General features: G+C 42.6%; 1 protein-coding gene across 9 annotated transcripts in view; it reads left to right on the top strand.

Annotated features, from left to right (window-relative positions):
* Positions 1-16,424, top strand: part of LOC126284265 (RIMS-binding protein 2-like) — a 1,431,128-nt gene that overhangs the window by 792,844 nt on the left and 621,860 nt on the right. For all 9 annotated transcript variants that reach the window (XM_049983077.1, XM_049983076.1, XM_049983073.1 and 6 more), the window contains exon 15: positions 13,524-13,767. In XM_049983077.1, the coding sequence (XP_049839034.1) occupies positions 13,524-13,767 (244 nt within the window). The remainder of the gene's footprint in view (positions 1-13,523; positions 13,768-16,424) is intronic.

Here is a 16,424-nt window from a genome sequence, read left to right as displayed (position 1 = left end):
TTTGAATTCTTCATTAAATTCCCTTCAAACACACACACCTGGACTGTTAATGCATTAAGCGTTCTCTCTTAATCCTGTCTTATTAAAAACCAACTTGACTGAAAGGCTTCAAACTCACTTGGCAGAATATACAAGGTTTTACAAACTAAAATGAGATCTGACTAAATATCTACATTTTTAGGAGCAAACCTATTTTTCACCTTGTTCCATGAGAATTTAGTTGTGCTATATTGGTTGAAATATCTTCATCCATAGGCATCCCATGTATCACTACCTTTTTGCTTTTCCATTACCACTGATGCATTTCTTAAATAATACCACCTATTATCATACACGTTGCATAACTGTTTGCCTTACAAAACAAATCAAACTGTTCTTTGTGCTTTTTGACTTGTTTTTGTGTAGCACCTTCTTCGAGTGGCTGGAGCTTCAGCAATGTCTTGTCAGTTACATATAAAACAGCTTCATAATAATCCAATAAGTCATTTACTTTCCTTTTCCCACTTGGTAAATCAAGTTCCTTACTTAGTAATTTTAGTGCAGTGTACAGGCCTTTAAATATGTCTGCTTGTGTCTGTGTATATATGGATGGATATGTGTGTGTGTGTGTGTGTGTGTGTGTGTGTGCGCGAGTATATAGCTATCCTTTTTTCCCCCTAAGGTAAGTCTTTCCGCTCCCGGGATTGGGATGACTCCTTACCCTCTCCTTTAAAACCCACATCCTTTCATTTTTTCTTTTCCTTCCCTCTTTCCTGACAAAGCAGCCGCCGGTTGCGAAAGCTCGAAATTTTGTGTGTGTGTGCTTGTGTGTTATTTTATTGTGCCTGTCTACCGATGCTTTCCCGCTTGGTATGTCTTGGAATCTTTGTTTTTAATATATTTTTACCATATGGAAGTTTCTTTATATATATATATATATATATATATAGGGAAAGCGCTGGTAGATAGGCACAATAAAAAAAAACACACAAACACACACACAGAATTTCGAGCTTTCGCAACCGGCGGCTGCTTCGTTAGGAAAGAGGGAAAGATGAAAGGATGTGGGTTTTAAGGGAGAGGGTAAGGAGTCATCCCAATCCCGGGAGTGGAAAGACTTACCTTAGGGGGAAAAAAGGATAGGTATACACTCACACGCACACACACACACACACACACACACACATATCCATCCACACATATACAGACACAAGCAGACATATTTAAAGGCAAAGAGTTTGGGCAGAGATGTCAGTCGAGGCGGAAGTGCAGAGGCAAATATGATGTTGAATGACAGGTGAGGTATGAGTGGCGGCAACTTGAAATTAGCGGAGATTGAGGCCTTGTGGATAACGGGAAGAGAGGATATATTGAAGGGCAAGTTCCCATCTCCGGATTTCGGACAGGTTGGTGTTAGCTGAAACCAGACGTAAACAGTAATGAAATCCTAAACTCTGATTGGAATGTATACCGCAGAGATAGGCTGGACAGTGAAGGGGGAGGCGTGTTTATAGCGATAAGAAGTGCAATAGTATCGAAGGAAATTGACGGAGATTCGAATTGTGAAATGATTTGGGTGAAGGTCACGGTTAAAGCAGGCTCAGACATGGTAATTGGATGTCTCTATAGGCCCCCGGGCTCAGCAGCTGTTGTGGCTCAGCACCTGAAGAATAATTTGGAAAATATTTCGAGTAGATTTCCCCACCATGTTATAGTTCTGGGTGGAGATTTTAATTTGCCGGATATAGACTGGGAGACTCAAACGTTCATAACGGGTGGCAGGGACAAAGAATCCAGTGAAATATTTTTAAGTGCTTTATCTGAAAACTACCTTGAGCAGTTAAACAGAAAACCGACTCGTGGCGATAATATATTAGACCTTCTGGTGACAAACAGACCCGAACTATTTGAATCAGTTAATGCAGAACAGGGAATCAGCGATCATAAAACAGTTACTGCGTCGATGATTTCAGCCGTAAATAGAAATATTAAAAAAGGTAGGAAGATTTTTCTGTTTAGCAAAAGTGACAAAAAGCAGATTACAGAGTACCTGACGGCTCAACACAAAAGTTTTGTCTCAAGTGCAGATAGTGTTGAGGATCAGTGGACAAAGTTCAAAACCATGGTACAATATGCGTTAGATGAGTATGTGCCAAGCAAGATCGTAAGAGATGGAAAAGAGCCACCGTGGTACAGCAACCGAGTTAGAAAACTGCTGCGGAAGCAAAGGGAACTTCACAGCAAACATAAACATAGCCAAAGCCTTGCAGACAAACAAAAATTACGCGAAGCGAAATGTAGTGTGAGGAGGGCTATGCGAGAGGCTTTCAATGAATTCGAAAGTAACGTTCTATGTACTGACTTGGCAGAAAATCCTAAGAAATTTTGGTCCTATGTCAAAGCGGTAGGTGGATCAAAACAAAATGTCCAGACACTCTGTGACCAAAATGGTACTGAAACAGAGGATGACAGACTAAAGGCCGAATTACTAAATGTCTTCTTCCAAAGCTGTTTCACAGAGGAAGACTGCACTGTGCTTCCTTCTCTAGATTGTCGCACAGTTGACAAAATGGTAGATATCGAAGTAGACGACAGAGGGATAGAGAAACAATTAAAATCGCTCAAAAGAGGAAAGGCCGCTGGTCCTGATGGGATACCAGTTCGATTTTACACAGAGTACGCGAAGGAACTTGCCCCCCTTCTTGCAGCGGTGTACCATAGGTCTCTAGAAGAGCGAAGCGTTCCAAAGGATTGGAAAAGGGCACAGGTCATCCCCGTTCTCAAGAAGGGACGTCGAACAGATGTGCAGAACTATAGACCTATATCTCTAACGTCGATCAGTTATAGAATTTTGGAACACGTATTATGTTCGAGTATAATGTCTTTTCTGGAGACTAGAAATCTACTCTGTAGGAATCAGCATGGGTTTCGAAAAAGACGATCGTGTGAAACCCAGCTCGCGCTATTCGTCCACGAGACTCAGAGGGCCTTAGACACGGGTTCACAGGTAGATGCCGTGTTTCTTGACTTCCGCAAGGCGTTTGACACAGTTCCCCATAGTCGTTTAATGAACAAAGTAAGAGCATAAGGACTATCAGATCAATTGTGTGATTGGATTGAGGAGTTCCTAGATAACAGAACGCAGCACGTCATTCTCAATGGAGAGAAGTCTTCCGAAGTAAGAGTGATTTCAGGTGTCCCGCAGGAGAGTGTCATAGGACCGTTGCTATTCACAATATACATAAATGACCTGGTGGATGACATCGGAAGTTCACTGAGGCTTTTTGCAGATGATGCTGTGGTGTATCGAGAGGTTGCAACAATGGAAAATTGTACTGAAATGCAGGAGGATCTGCAGCGAATTGACGCATGGTGCACGGAATGGCAATTGAATCTCAATGTAGCGAAGTGTAATGTGATGCGAATACATAGAAAGATAGGTCCCTTATCATTTAGCTACAAAATAGCAGGTCAGCAACTGGAAGCAGTTAATTCCATAAATTATCTGGGAGTACGCATTAGGAGTGATTTAAAATGGAATGATCATATAAAGTTGATCGTCGGTAAAGCAGATGCCAGACTGAGATTCATTGGAAGAATCCTAAGGAAATGCAATCCGACAACAAAGGAAGTAGGTTACAGTACGCTTGTTCGCCCAATGCTTGAATACTGCTCAGCAGTGTGGGATCCGTACCAGGTAGGGTTGATAGAAGAGATAGAGAAGATCCAACGGAGAGCAGCGCGCTTCGTTACAGGATCATTTAGTAATTGCGAAAGCGTTACGGAGATGATAGATAAACTCCAGTGGAAGACTCTGCAGGAGAGACGCTCAGTAGCTCAGTACGGGCTTTTGTTGAAGTTTCGAGAACATACCTTCACCGAAGAGTCAAGCAGTATATTGCTCCCTCCTACGTATATCTCGCGAAGAGACCATGAGGATAAAATCAGAGAGATTAGAGCCCACACAGAAGCATACCGACAATCCTTCTTTCCACGTACAATACGAGACTGGAATAGAAGGGAGAACCGATAGAGGTACTCAGGGTACCCTCCGCCACACACCGTCAGGTGGCTTGCGGAGTACGGATGTAGATGTAGATGTAGTGGGAAGTATCCAGATAACCCGGACGGTGTAACACTGTGCCAAGGTGTGCTGGCTATGCACCAAAGCATGTTTAGCCACAGTGTGATCCTCATTACTAACAAACACTGTCTGCCTGTGTCCATTCATGCGAATGGACAGTTTGTTACTGGTCATTCCCACATACAAAGCATCACAGTGTAGGCAGGTCAGTTGGCAAATCTCGTGGGTGCTTTCACACGTGGCTCTGCCTTTGATCGTGTCCACCTTCCGGGTTACAGGACTGGAGTAGGTGGTGGTGGGAGGGTGCATGGGACAGGTTTTACACCGGAGGCGGTTACAAGGGTAGGAGACAGAGGGTAGGGAAGGTGGTTTGGGGATTTCATAGGGATGAACCAAGAGGTTACGAAGGTTAGGTGGATGGCGGGAAGACACTCTTGGTGGAGTAGGGAGGATTTCATGAAGGATTGATCTCATTTCGGGGCAGGATTTTAGGAAGTCGTATCCCTGATGGAGAGCCACATTCGGAGTCTGATCCAGTCTCGGGAAGTATCCTGTCACAAGTGGGGCACTTTTGGGGTTCTTCTGTGAGAGGTTCTGGGTTTGAGGGGATGAGGAAGTGGCTCTGGTTATTTGCTTCTGTACCAGGTTGGGAGGGTAGTTGCGGGATGTGAAAGCTGTTTTCAGGTTGTTGGTGTAATGGTTCAGGGATTCAGGACTGGAGCAGATTCATTTGCCACGAAGGCCTAGGCTGTAGGGAAGGGATCGTTTGATATGGAATAGATGGCAGCTGTCATAATGGAGGTACTGTTGCTTGTTGGTGGAATGGATGTGGACGGATATGTGTAGCTGGCCATTGGACAGATGGAGGTCAACGTCAAGGAAAGTGGCATGGGATTTGGGGTAGGACCAGGTGAATCTGTTGGAACCAAAGGAGTGGAACAATTACTAACAAAGAGATAGAGGGGCTGGCCAATACTTACCTCAGCTCAGTACAGCCGATAGAAACACAAAAAACAACCGAAAATTTAAGTTCCTAGCTTTCAGAATAAATGTTCCTTCATCAGGGAGGAGAGAGGGGAAAGAAAGGGAAGAAGGGAAAGTGGATTTAGTTACTCACAACCCAGGTTATGAAGCAACAGGGAAAGGAAAACAGGGAGGGTAGCAAGGATGGAGGCATGGTTGTCAAGCCAAAGATATTTTACTGTAGGTATTGTGCCAGCTTATAAACGGAACAAGACAATAGGAGGCAAATGAAACTAGCACAGTTGGTGAATATATATAACACTGAAGAAGAGAAAGTGTTTATATGACAGATGTAAGTGATAGCTAACAAAAGGGACAAAACAATGAAGAATGTGGACCATATAGGTGAGCTAACTAATTAATGGAAAATCTCATATAAAGATGTGAAACAATTACTAACAAAGAGATTTTCGTCACCAACTGTGCTAGTTTCATTTGCCTCCTATTGTCTCGTTCCGTTTATAAGCTGGCACAGTACCTACAGTAGAAAATCTTTGGCTTCCCTCTGACAACCATGCCTTCATCCTTGCTACCCTCCCTGTTTTCCTTTTCCTGTTGCTTCATAACCTGGGTTGTGAGTATCTAAATGCACTTTCCCTTCTTCCCTTTCTTTCCCCTCTCTCTTCCCTGATGAAGGAACATTTATTCCGAAAGCTAGGAACTTAAATTTTCGGTTGTTTTTTGTGTTTCTATCGGCTGTACTGAGCTGAGGTAAGTACTGGCCAGCCCCTCTATCTCTTTGTTAGTAATTGTTTCACATCTTTATATGAGATTTTCCATAATTAGTTGGAACCAAATGAGTTGAGGTTGGAGAGGAAATTCTGGAGTCCTTCTTCACTGTGAGTCTAGATCATAAAGATGTCATCAATAAATCTGTACCAAACTTTGGATTGGCAGGCTTGGGTAACCAAGAAAGCTTCGTCTAAGCGACCCATAAATAGGTTGGCATACGCGTGGGCCATCCTGGTACCCATTGCTGTTCCCTTTAATTGTTGGTATGTCTGGCCTTCAAAAGTGAAGAAGTTGTGGGTCAGGATGAAGCTGGCTAAGGTGCTGAGGAAAGAGGTTTTAGGTAGGATGGCAGGTGATCGGCGTGAAAGGAAGTGCTCCATTGTAGCAAGGCCCTGGAAGTACGGGATATTTGTGTATAGGGAAGTGGCATCAATGGTTACAAGGATGGTTTCCGGGGGTAACAGACTGGGTAAGGATTCCAGGTGTTCGAGAAAGTGGTTGGTGTCTTTTATGAAAGATGGGAGACTGCATGTAATGGGTTGAAGTTGTTGATCTACGTAGGCAGAGATATGTTCTGTAGGGGCTTGGTAACCAGCTACAATGGCGCGGCCAGGATGTTTGGGTTTGTGAATTTTAGGAAGTAGGTAGAAGGTAGGACTGCGAGGTGTCAGTGGAGTCCGGAGGTTGATGGAGTCAGGTGAAAGGTTTTGTAGGGGGCCTAAGGTTCTGAGGATTCCTTGAAGCTCTGCCTGGACATCAGGAATGGGATTACCTTGGCAAACTTTGTATGTAGAGTTGTCTGAAAGCTGCCGCAGTCCCACAGCCACATACTCCCGACGATCAAGTACCACGGTCATGGAACCCTTGTCAGCCGGATGAATGATGATGGATCGGTCAGCTTTCAGATCACAGATAGCTTGGGCTTCAGCTGTGGTGATGTTGGAAGGAGGATTAAGGTTTTTAAAAAAAGACTGAGAGGCAAGGCTGGAAGTGAGAAATTCCTGGAAGGTTTGGAGAGGGTGATTTTGAGGAAGAGGAGGTGGGTCCCGCTGTGATGGAGGATGGAACTGTTCCAGGCAGGGTTCAATTTGGATAGTGTCTTGGGAAATTGGATCATTAGGAATGCGATCAGGATCATTTTTCTTCGTGGCAAAGTGATATTTCCAGCAGAGACTACGAGTGTAGGACAGTAAATCTTTGACAAGGGCAGTTTGGTTGAATCTGGGAGTCGGGCTGAAGGTGAGGCCTTTGGATAGGACAGAGGTTTCGGATTGGGAGAGGGGTTTGGAGGAAAAGTTAACTACTGAATTGGGGTGTTGCGATTCCAGATTATGTTGACTAGAATTTTGAGGTGTTGGGGGGGAATGGAGCTGGAAGTGGGAGATTGAGTAGATGGGAGAGACTGGGTCTGTGTGCAATGAGAGGAGATTGATGTTTGTTGGAAAGGTTGTGGAGGGTGAGTGAGTTGCCTTTCCGGAGGTGGGAAACCAGGAGATTGGATAGTTTTTTGAGGTGGAGTGTGGCATGCTGTTCTAATTTGCGGTTGGCCTGTAGGAGGATGCTATGAACAGCTGGTGTGGATGTGGGAGAGGAAAGATTGAGGACTTTGATTTGGGATAGGAGTTGACGGTCGTGTTCATTGGCCGAGTCGATGTATAGGTGAAGGATTAGGCGGGTGAGGGCTATGGATTGTGCAGTTTGGAACTGGTATAAGGACTGATGGAAAGAAGGATTGCAGCTAGAGATGGGAACTTTAAGTGTGAGGCCTTTGGAGGTAATGCCAAATGTCAGACAAGCCTGAATAAATAAAATATGAGAGCGTAATCTGGCTAGGGTGAAGGCATGTTTTCGGAGGGAATGTAAATAAAATTTAATGGGGTCATTGTAGGGATGTTGTGAGGTTGACTTGGTATTAGAAGGTGGAAAGGGTAACATGAGGTTAAAGTGATATATATATATATATATATATATATATATATATATATATATATATATATATATATATATATATATATATTTTGTGTGTGTGTGTCTGTATAGGGAGAGATAAAGGTGTGGAAAAAGTCGAAAAAGTGTTGGTTTGAGATGAGCTGTGTTGATACTGTGCAAAACTTAGGTTCGTGAACAACAATGAGTGCGAAGGGTAGGTAGTTGTGTTGTCTCCAAAACACGTTAAAGGGCCTTTTCCTTGACGTTGACCTCCATCTGTCCAATGGCCAGCTTCACACATCCGTCCACATCAAACCCACCAACAAGCAACAGTACCTCCATTATGGCAGCTGCCACCCATTCCATATCAAACGATCCCTTCCCTACAGCCTAGGCCTTCGTGGGAAACGAATCTGCTCCAGTCCTGAATCCCTGAACCATTACACCAACAACCTGAAAACAGCTTTCACATCCCGCAACTACCCTCCCAACCTGGTACAGAAGCAAATAACCAGAGCCACTTCCTCATCCCCTCAAACCCAGAACCTCTCACAGAAGAACCCCAAAAGTGCCCCACTTGTGACAGGATACTTCCCGAGACTGGATCAGACTCCGAATGTGGCTCTCCATCAGGGATACGACTTCCTAAAATCCTGCCCCGAAATGAGATCAATCCTTCATGAAATCCTCCCTACTCCACCAAGAGTGTCTTTCCGCCATCCACCTAACCTTCGTAACCTCTTGGTTCATACCTATGAAATCCCCAAACCACCTTCCCTACCCTCTGTCTCCTACCCTTGTAACCGCCTCCGGTGTAAAACCTGTCCCATGCACCCTCCCACCACCACCTACTCCAGTCCTGTAACCTGGAAGGTGGACACGATCAAAGGCAGAGCCACGTGTGAAAGCACCCACGTGATTTGCCAACTGACCTGCCTACACTGTGATGCTTTGTATGTGGGAATGACCAGTAACAAACTGTCCATTTGCATGAATGGACACAGGCAGACAGTGTTTGTTGGTAATGAGGATCACCCTGTGGCTAAACATGCCTTGGTGCATGGCCAGCACACCTTGGCACAGTGTTACACCGTCCGGGTTATCTGGATACTTCCCACTAACACCAACCTGTCCGAAATCCGGAGATGGGAACTTGCCCTTCAATATATCCTCTCTTCTCATTATCCACCAGGCCTCAATCTCCGCTAATTTCAAGTTGCCGCCACTCATACCTCACCTGTCATTCAACATCATCTTTGCCTCTGCACTTCCACCTCGACTGACATCTCTGCCCAAACTCTTTGCCTTTAAATATGTCTGCTTGTGTCTGTATATGTGTGGATGGATATGTGTGTGTGTGTGTGTGTGTGTGTGTGTGTGTGTGTGTGTGTGTGTGTGTGTGTGCGTGCGAGTGTATACCTATCCTTTTTTCCCCCTAAGGTAAGTCTTTCCGCTCCCGGGATTGGAATGACTCCTTACACTCTCCCTTAAAACCCACATCCTTTCATCTTTCCCTCTCCTTCCCTCTTTCCTGAAGAAGAAATTGTTGGTTGCGAAAGCTAGAAATTTTGTGTGTGTGTTTGTGTGTTATTTTATTGTGCCTGTCTACCGCCGCTTTCCCGGTTGGTAAGTCTTGGTATCTTTGTTTTTAATATATATATACGATGACCATGAGTGGCTAGGCTGCATGGAAGAGACCTCTTGGTATGAAATGTGTGGCAGCTGTCGAATTGGAGTGGTGGTATTGCTAGTGGTTGGTGGGTTTGATATGGACAGAATCACTGACATAGCCATCTTTGAGGAGGAGGTCAACATTGAGGAAAGTGGTGTGTTGGTTTGTGTAGGACTAAGTGAAGCGAATGGGGGAGAAAATGTTGAGGTTCTGGAGGAATGTGGATAGTGTGTCCTCACCCTCAGTCCACATCATGAAGATGTGAGCATTGAATCTGAAGCAGATAAGAGGTTTTGTGATTCTAGGTTTTTAGGAAAGATTTCTCTATGTGGCCCATAAATAAGTTGGCAGAGGATGGTGCCATGTGGGTGTCTATAGCCCTACTCCAGATTTGTTTGTAGATGATGTCTTCAAAGGTGAAGTAATTGTGAGTTATGATATAGTTGTTCACAGTGACTAGGAAGTAGGTTGTTGGTATGGAACCTGTTGGGTATTGGGAAAGGTAGTGTTCAGTGGTGGTAAGGCCATGGGCATTAGCAGTGTTAGTGTAAAGGGAAGTAGCATCAGTAGTGATGAGTAGGGCACTGTGTGGTAAGGGAACAGGAACAGTGGAAGAAATTGTTTGTATCTTTTATATAGGAGGATAGGTTGCAGGTAATAGGCTGAAGGTGTTGGTCTATGAAAGCAGAGATTATCTTTGTTGGGACTCAGTATCCGTGCACAAGGGGGCTTCCTGGATGGTTGGTTATATGGAGTTTAGGAAGCATGTAGAAGGTCGGAGTGCTGCAAGTGATGGGGTAAAAAGAGAGATGGACTCTGGGAAGAGGTTTTGGGATAGGACTGGAGATCCTGCTAGATTTCTGGAATGGGGTCAGTGTGTCAGGGTTTATAGGTGGATGAATCTGGCAGCTGTCAGAGTTGTTCTGCCAGGTAATCCTTGCAGTTCAACACAGCTGTGGTGGAGCCTTCATCAGCAGGTTGGATTATAAGGTTGAGATCAGTTTTTAGATGGCAAATTGCAGTTCTTTCTGCAGATGTAAAGTTAGTTTGCATGTTGAGGGATTTTGTGAATCATGTTGAGGCAAGGGACAAGGTTAAGAAATTCTGGAATGTTAACAGGAGTTATGATTTGGGGGCAGTGGAGGTGGATCAGGTTTGCAAGGAGGTGTGAATGGAACCAGGCATGGTTCAACATTGGTCTTTGGTTGAGTCTGATTGATAGGGTTATTTGCAAAACTGTGTTACCACTTTAGCTACCGAGATAAGAAGAGATGATTTTTAACAAGTTCTACATGATTGAATTTGGTAATTGGGCAAAAGGTGAGACCTTTGGAAAGGAATGATACTTTTGTGAAGCTGAGGCTTTTGGAGGAAAGGTTCATAACTGTGTTTTGGGTTTGTTTAGGTTCTGGATTCCAGTTTAGTGGTGGGAGGGAGTTTTGGAGGGTGGTGTAAATGTAGTAAGTCTGCAAGACAGGGTTTGTTAAATATGAGGGCCCGAGGGGAAAGTTTGGATGTTGTTGTAGAGGTAGTGGGCAGTGATATTCCAAGACGGGAGTAGGAAGTGAGCATTGTGGAGAGTTTTTTAGGGTGACATTGTGCATGTTGCTCTAGTTCCTGGAGGGCAAGAATTGTAAGCCCAGGAATTTGGGATTGCATAGAATGAGATTTTTACCGTTGGAGAGAAGGTACTGCTAGGAGCTTTGGGCTTGATTGATAAGATTTTGCAGGACTATGTTGGTGAGCCCTATAGATTGGCAGAATCTGAACAGATGGAGGTCACTGTGGAAGGAAGGGTGGAATCCAGAGATGGATGACTTGATAGTAAGGCCAATTGTGGGGATTCAATGAGCCAAGCAACAATGCAGAAACAGTATGTGGGTCTGGTTACTGGCCAGCCAGAACCTAGTCTCATGTTTCATGAGCCACGTAACATCGTAGGAATACTGTGTGGGTCTTGGTTCTGGATAGCTATAACCTAGTCTCACAAATTGTTTCTGCATTTTTGCTTGGCTCATGGAATTCCCCTGATTGGCCTTACCATTGATTTACCCATCCCTGGCTGCCACCCTGCCTTCCATAATGACCTCCATCTGTTCAGATTCTGCCAGAGTTTAACCCTCATCAACATAGTCCTGCAAAACCCAATCAGTCAAGCCCAAACCTCCCAGAAATACCTTCTCTCCATCCATCCTATGCAGTCCAGAATTCTTGTATCCCGCAACAAACACTCAAACTCTTGCTCTCCAGGAACTAGAGTAACATGCACAATGCCACCCCAAAAAACTCTCCATCCTCCACCCCTAACATGCTGTCTCTCCCCCCACATGCCAGCCTCTTCCTTACCACCAATTGGTTGCCTCTTGCATCATGTGATGATGCTTGCAGTCTGGCTCCAGCTGCAACTGAAAGAGGATGCGGTCATGTGTGTGTGAGTTGTGTTTGCTTGAGTGTGTATGTGTATGTTGCCTATTTTCAACAAAGGCCTTGATGGCTGAAAGTTCACTTTCTCAAAGTCTTTTTGTTGTGCCTATCTGCGACCCAGCTTCTCCACAATATGGTGAATAGCAGCTGTGCTGTTCATAACACTTCACCCACAGTGTAATTGAAATGCCACTGGCTATAATCACCCCATCAGTCACCCACATTGTTAACAGTGATAAGAAACCCATAAATTCCACTGGCAATTCAACCACTTTTGTGATGAGGACTAGAAGCCACAAATTGCAGCTATGCCAGAAGCTCCAATTTCCATGACTTTAGTTCTTTTCAATGTTCTTTCCACCTCACAATCAATGGGGCTGTTTCTATAATTTATTTCAGACAGTTCCAAGTACCATTAAGTGCCATCTCTGAGCAGCATTGGATTGAAAATTAAAATGCAGAAATGCTATTGTTCAAGCTGCTCTGTCCCTCCCTCTCCAACTGCCAATCCAACCATGGTGGTTAAGGGTTCACCTGGTTTTCTGTAATCACATCAGATAATGGCTGGTATGAACTTGGTATAGAAGATATTTTTCTCTTTGCTCTTTTCAACTGAGTGAACTTGTGTTCTGTCTTTTAGGACCTTAGAGTTGACAAGAAGTTAGACTGTTATTTTTCCTCATTAAAACAAAGAACAACATATTCTTAGTGATTATGGATATTCCACAAAGGAGACTGGAACTGTGAATGAAGCTGATGCACAGCACAATCACCCAGTGAAGGAGAAAATGTTGGACCTCTCTGTCATACCTCTAATGACCTCACTGTTGACACAGTATTAGAATTTTTCCTTTCTTTCAGCGTCTACCAACTGTTCCTGTTTTTAGATGAAGTAATCACCACTTGATATCTATTTGAAATAAAAATCAGTAGAGGAAGGATCAAGGTATTGGCACCCTTAATTTGAGTAACAGGTAGTGTATCAGTTTCATGATCAATGCATATTTACCCAGTTATCCTTGTCAAAACACTGCAGATGACTAAAGTCTGAAAGTGGTTAAATATAACTCATACTCTGATGATATGGGATGGAAAGTCACCTGCCTGATGTAAAGAATGTTGAATGACTTTTAACACGCTTAACTGTCTGTCCTTCATGTAACAAGATGTAGAGAAAAATTGAAAAAGTGAGGCCTCAGTATGGACTTCACACTGTGCGAGTAAAAGAAGAGTAGGCTACTAACCACCCGCTGCAGTGTAGTCCTACCACATGCACACTGGAGGATTCCCTTGAAACAAAAGCAGAGAAATTTTACGTGGCCAAGTTTTGCCCCAAAAAACTTAGTTTAAGATGAAATTAATTAATTTCTTTGTTCATATCGTATAGATGACAAATACAGGTTATTTAGAAACTAATGAAAGAAATAACATAGTATGTTTACTGTTACAGCACTGTTAAGGCATTTTGAGGAAAATTGTTGGCGGGCATTTTTTGTGAAATTCAGGAATTTCATTTTTGTGAAATTATTTTGTAGCACTGTTCTTGAGTTATCTGAAACTGTATATGGAATGTTACATCTGCAGTCTAATAGGTTATAGATATTTGTAAAGTAGACTTCTCTGATCTTTAGCGAAATCTAGATTAGTATGGCACTGTGTGTTTTGTTTCTCATCATATAGCCTCATCGCATCAGTGTTCGTTCAGTCACACCAAATCGCCGTACTTCACGGGATGCAGCATGTACAATGGTCATAGGGAAAGATGTACCTCTTGGTCCAACTAGTGTGCGTGCAAGCCGGGTCACCAGTTCATCAGCTGTCATCTCCTGGCTACCTAGCAACAGTAATTATCAACATGTTGTATGTGTCAACAATGTGGAGGTTCGCACAGTAAAACCTGGAGTTTACCGGCACACAATTACTGGTGAGTAAGTTTAATGTACCTGGGATATAGACCTGTTTGTGAACAAGATTACTGGAATTCTTGTTTGTAATGTGTACTTCTTATCATATATTTATAATTAATTATCATGTTTTGTGAAGTTATACTTATAATCAATTCATATGTTCTGTAAAATAAGTTATAATGCTTCTTGCAATTCTTCTCATTAGCAGCTTCAATTATTTTCCAGAAAAGACAGCTAACTTGTAAACCAATATACATCTTCGACCTGAATTGTGATGCCTTTCCTTTCATCACCATTACATAAAGAATACAGTCCTTTTTTTAATATGAATATATTCTCTTTATTAAAGTTACACTACTCAATGGAGCTAATTATAAATTTCAATCAAAGCTTCCCAAGAAAACCAATAACAATTAGCAGATAATTGTTGTTGTTGTTGTGTTATCGGTCTAGAGACTGGCTGGTTTAATGCAGCTCTCCCTGCTACTCTATCCTCTGCAAGCTCTTTCATCCCCAAGTACCTACTGTAACATACATCCTTCTGAATATGCTTAGTGTGTTCATCTCTTGGTCTCCCTTTATGATTTTTTACCTCTATGCTGCCCTCTAATGCTACATTTCTGATCCCTTGATGCCTCAGGACATGTCTTACCAACCGATCCCTTCTTCTAGTCAAGTTGTGCCACAAACTTCTCTTCTCCCCAATCCTATTCAATATCTCTTCATTAGTTAAGTGATATATCAATCTAACCTTCAGCATTCTTCTGTAGCACCACATTTCAAAAGCTTCTATTCTCTTCTTGTGTAAACTATTTATCATCCATGTTTCACTTTCATACATGGCTACACTCCATACAAATACTTTCAGAAAAGTCTTCCTGACACTTAAATCTGTATTCGATGTCAACAAATTTCTCTTCTCAGAAACGCTTCCCTTGCCATTGCCAGTCTACATTTTATACCCTCTCTACTTTGACCATCATCAGCTATTTGGCTCCTCAAATAGCAAAACTCATCTACTACTTTAAGTGTCTCGTTTCCTAATCTAATTCCCTCGCCATCACCTGATTTTATTTGAATACATTCCATTATCCTCATTTTGCTTTTGTTGATGTTCATCATATATCCTCCTTTCAAGACACTGTCTGTTCCATTCAACTGCTCTTCCAGGTCCTATACTCTCTCTGACAGAATTACTATATCATTGGAAAACCTCAAAGTTTTTATTTCTTCACCATGGATTTTAATTCCTACGCGAAATTTTTCTTTTGTTTCCTTTACTGCTTGCTCAATATACAAATTGAATAACATTAGGGGTAGGCTACAGCCCTGTCTCACTCCCTTTCCAACCACTGCTTCCCTTTCATGCCCCTTGACTCTTATAACTGCAATCTGGTTTCTGTACAAATTGTAAATTACTTTTTGCTCCCTCTATTCTACCACCACCTTTAGAATTTGAAAGAGAGTATTCCATTCTACATTGTCAAAAGCTTTCTCTAGGTCTACAAATGCTAGAAATGTAGTGGGTTAATCTATTTTCTAAGATAAGTCACAGGATCAGTATTTCCTCATGTGTTCCAACATTTCTATGTAATCCAAACTGATCTTCTCCGAGGTTGGCTGCTACCAGTTTTTCCATTTATGTGTAAAGAATTCATGTATTTTGCAGCCATGACTTCTTAAACTGATAGTTCAGTAATTTTCACACCTGTCAACACCTCTTTTCTTTGGGATTGGAGTTATTATATTCTTCTTGAAGTCTGAGGGTATTTCGCTTGTCTCATACGTCTTGCTCACCAGGTGGTTGAGTTTTGTCAGGGCTGGCTCACCTGAGGCTATCAGTAGTTCTTATGGAATGTTGTCTACTCCCGGGGCATTGTTTCGACTTACATCTTTCAGTGCTCTGTCAAACTCTTCACGTGGTATCATATCACCCATTTCATCTTCATCTACATCCTCTTCCATTTCCATAATATTTCCCTCAAGTACATCGCCCTTGTATAGACCCTCTATATACTACTTTCACCTTTCTGCTTTCCCTTCTTTGCTTAGAACTGGTTTTCAATCTGAACTCTTGCTATTCATGCAAGTGGTTCTCTTTTCTCCAAAGGTCTCTTTAATTTTCCTGTAGGCAGTATATATCTTACCCTTACTGATATGTGACTCTACATCCTTACATTTGTCCACTAGCCATACCTGCTTAGCCATTGTGCACTTCCTGTTGATCTCATTTTTGAGATATTTGCATTCCTTTTTGCCTGCTTCATTTACTACATTTTTTATATTTTCGCCTTTCATCAGTTAAATACAATATCTCTTCTGTTACCCAAGGATTTCTACTAGCCCTTGTCTTTATACCTACTTGATCCTTTGCTGCCTTCACTATTTTATCTCTCAGAGCTATCTGTTCTTCTTCTAATGTATTTTTTACCCCCATTCTTGTGATCCATAATGCTCTCTTTGAAACTCTCTACAACCTCTGGTTCTTACAGTTGATCCAGGTTCCAACTACTTAAATTCCCACCTTTTTGCAGTTTCTTCCATTTTAATCTACAGTTCATAACCAACAGACTGTGGTCAGATGCCACATCTGCCCCTGGAAATGTCTTACAATTTAAAACCTGGTTCCTAAATCTCTGTCTTACCATTATATAATCTGTCTGAAACTTTCCAG

The sequence above is a fragment of the Schistocerca gregaria genome, chromosome 8 (genome assembly GCF_023897955.1).
Source record: "Schistocerca gregaria isolate iqSchGreg1 chromosome 8, iqSchGreg1.2, whole genome shotgun sequence".
In the NCBI taxonomy this organism is placed as follows: Eukaryota; Metazoa; Arthropoda; class Insecta; order Orthoptera; family Acrididae; genus Schistocerca; species Schistocerca gregaria.
This window is presented reverse-complemented; position numbering and strand designations above follow the sequence as displayed.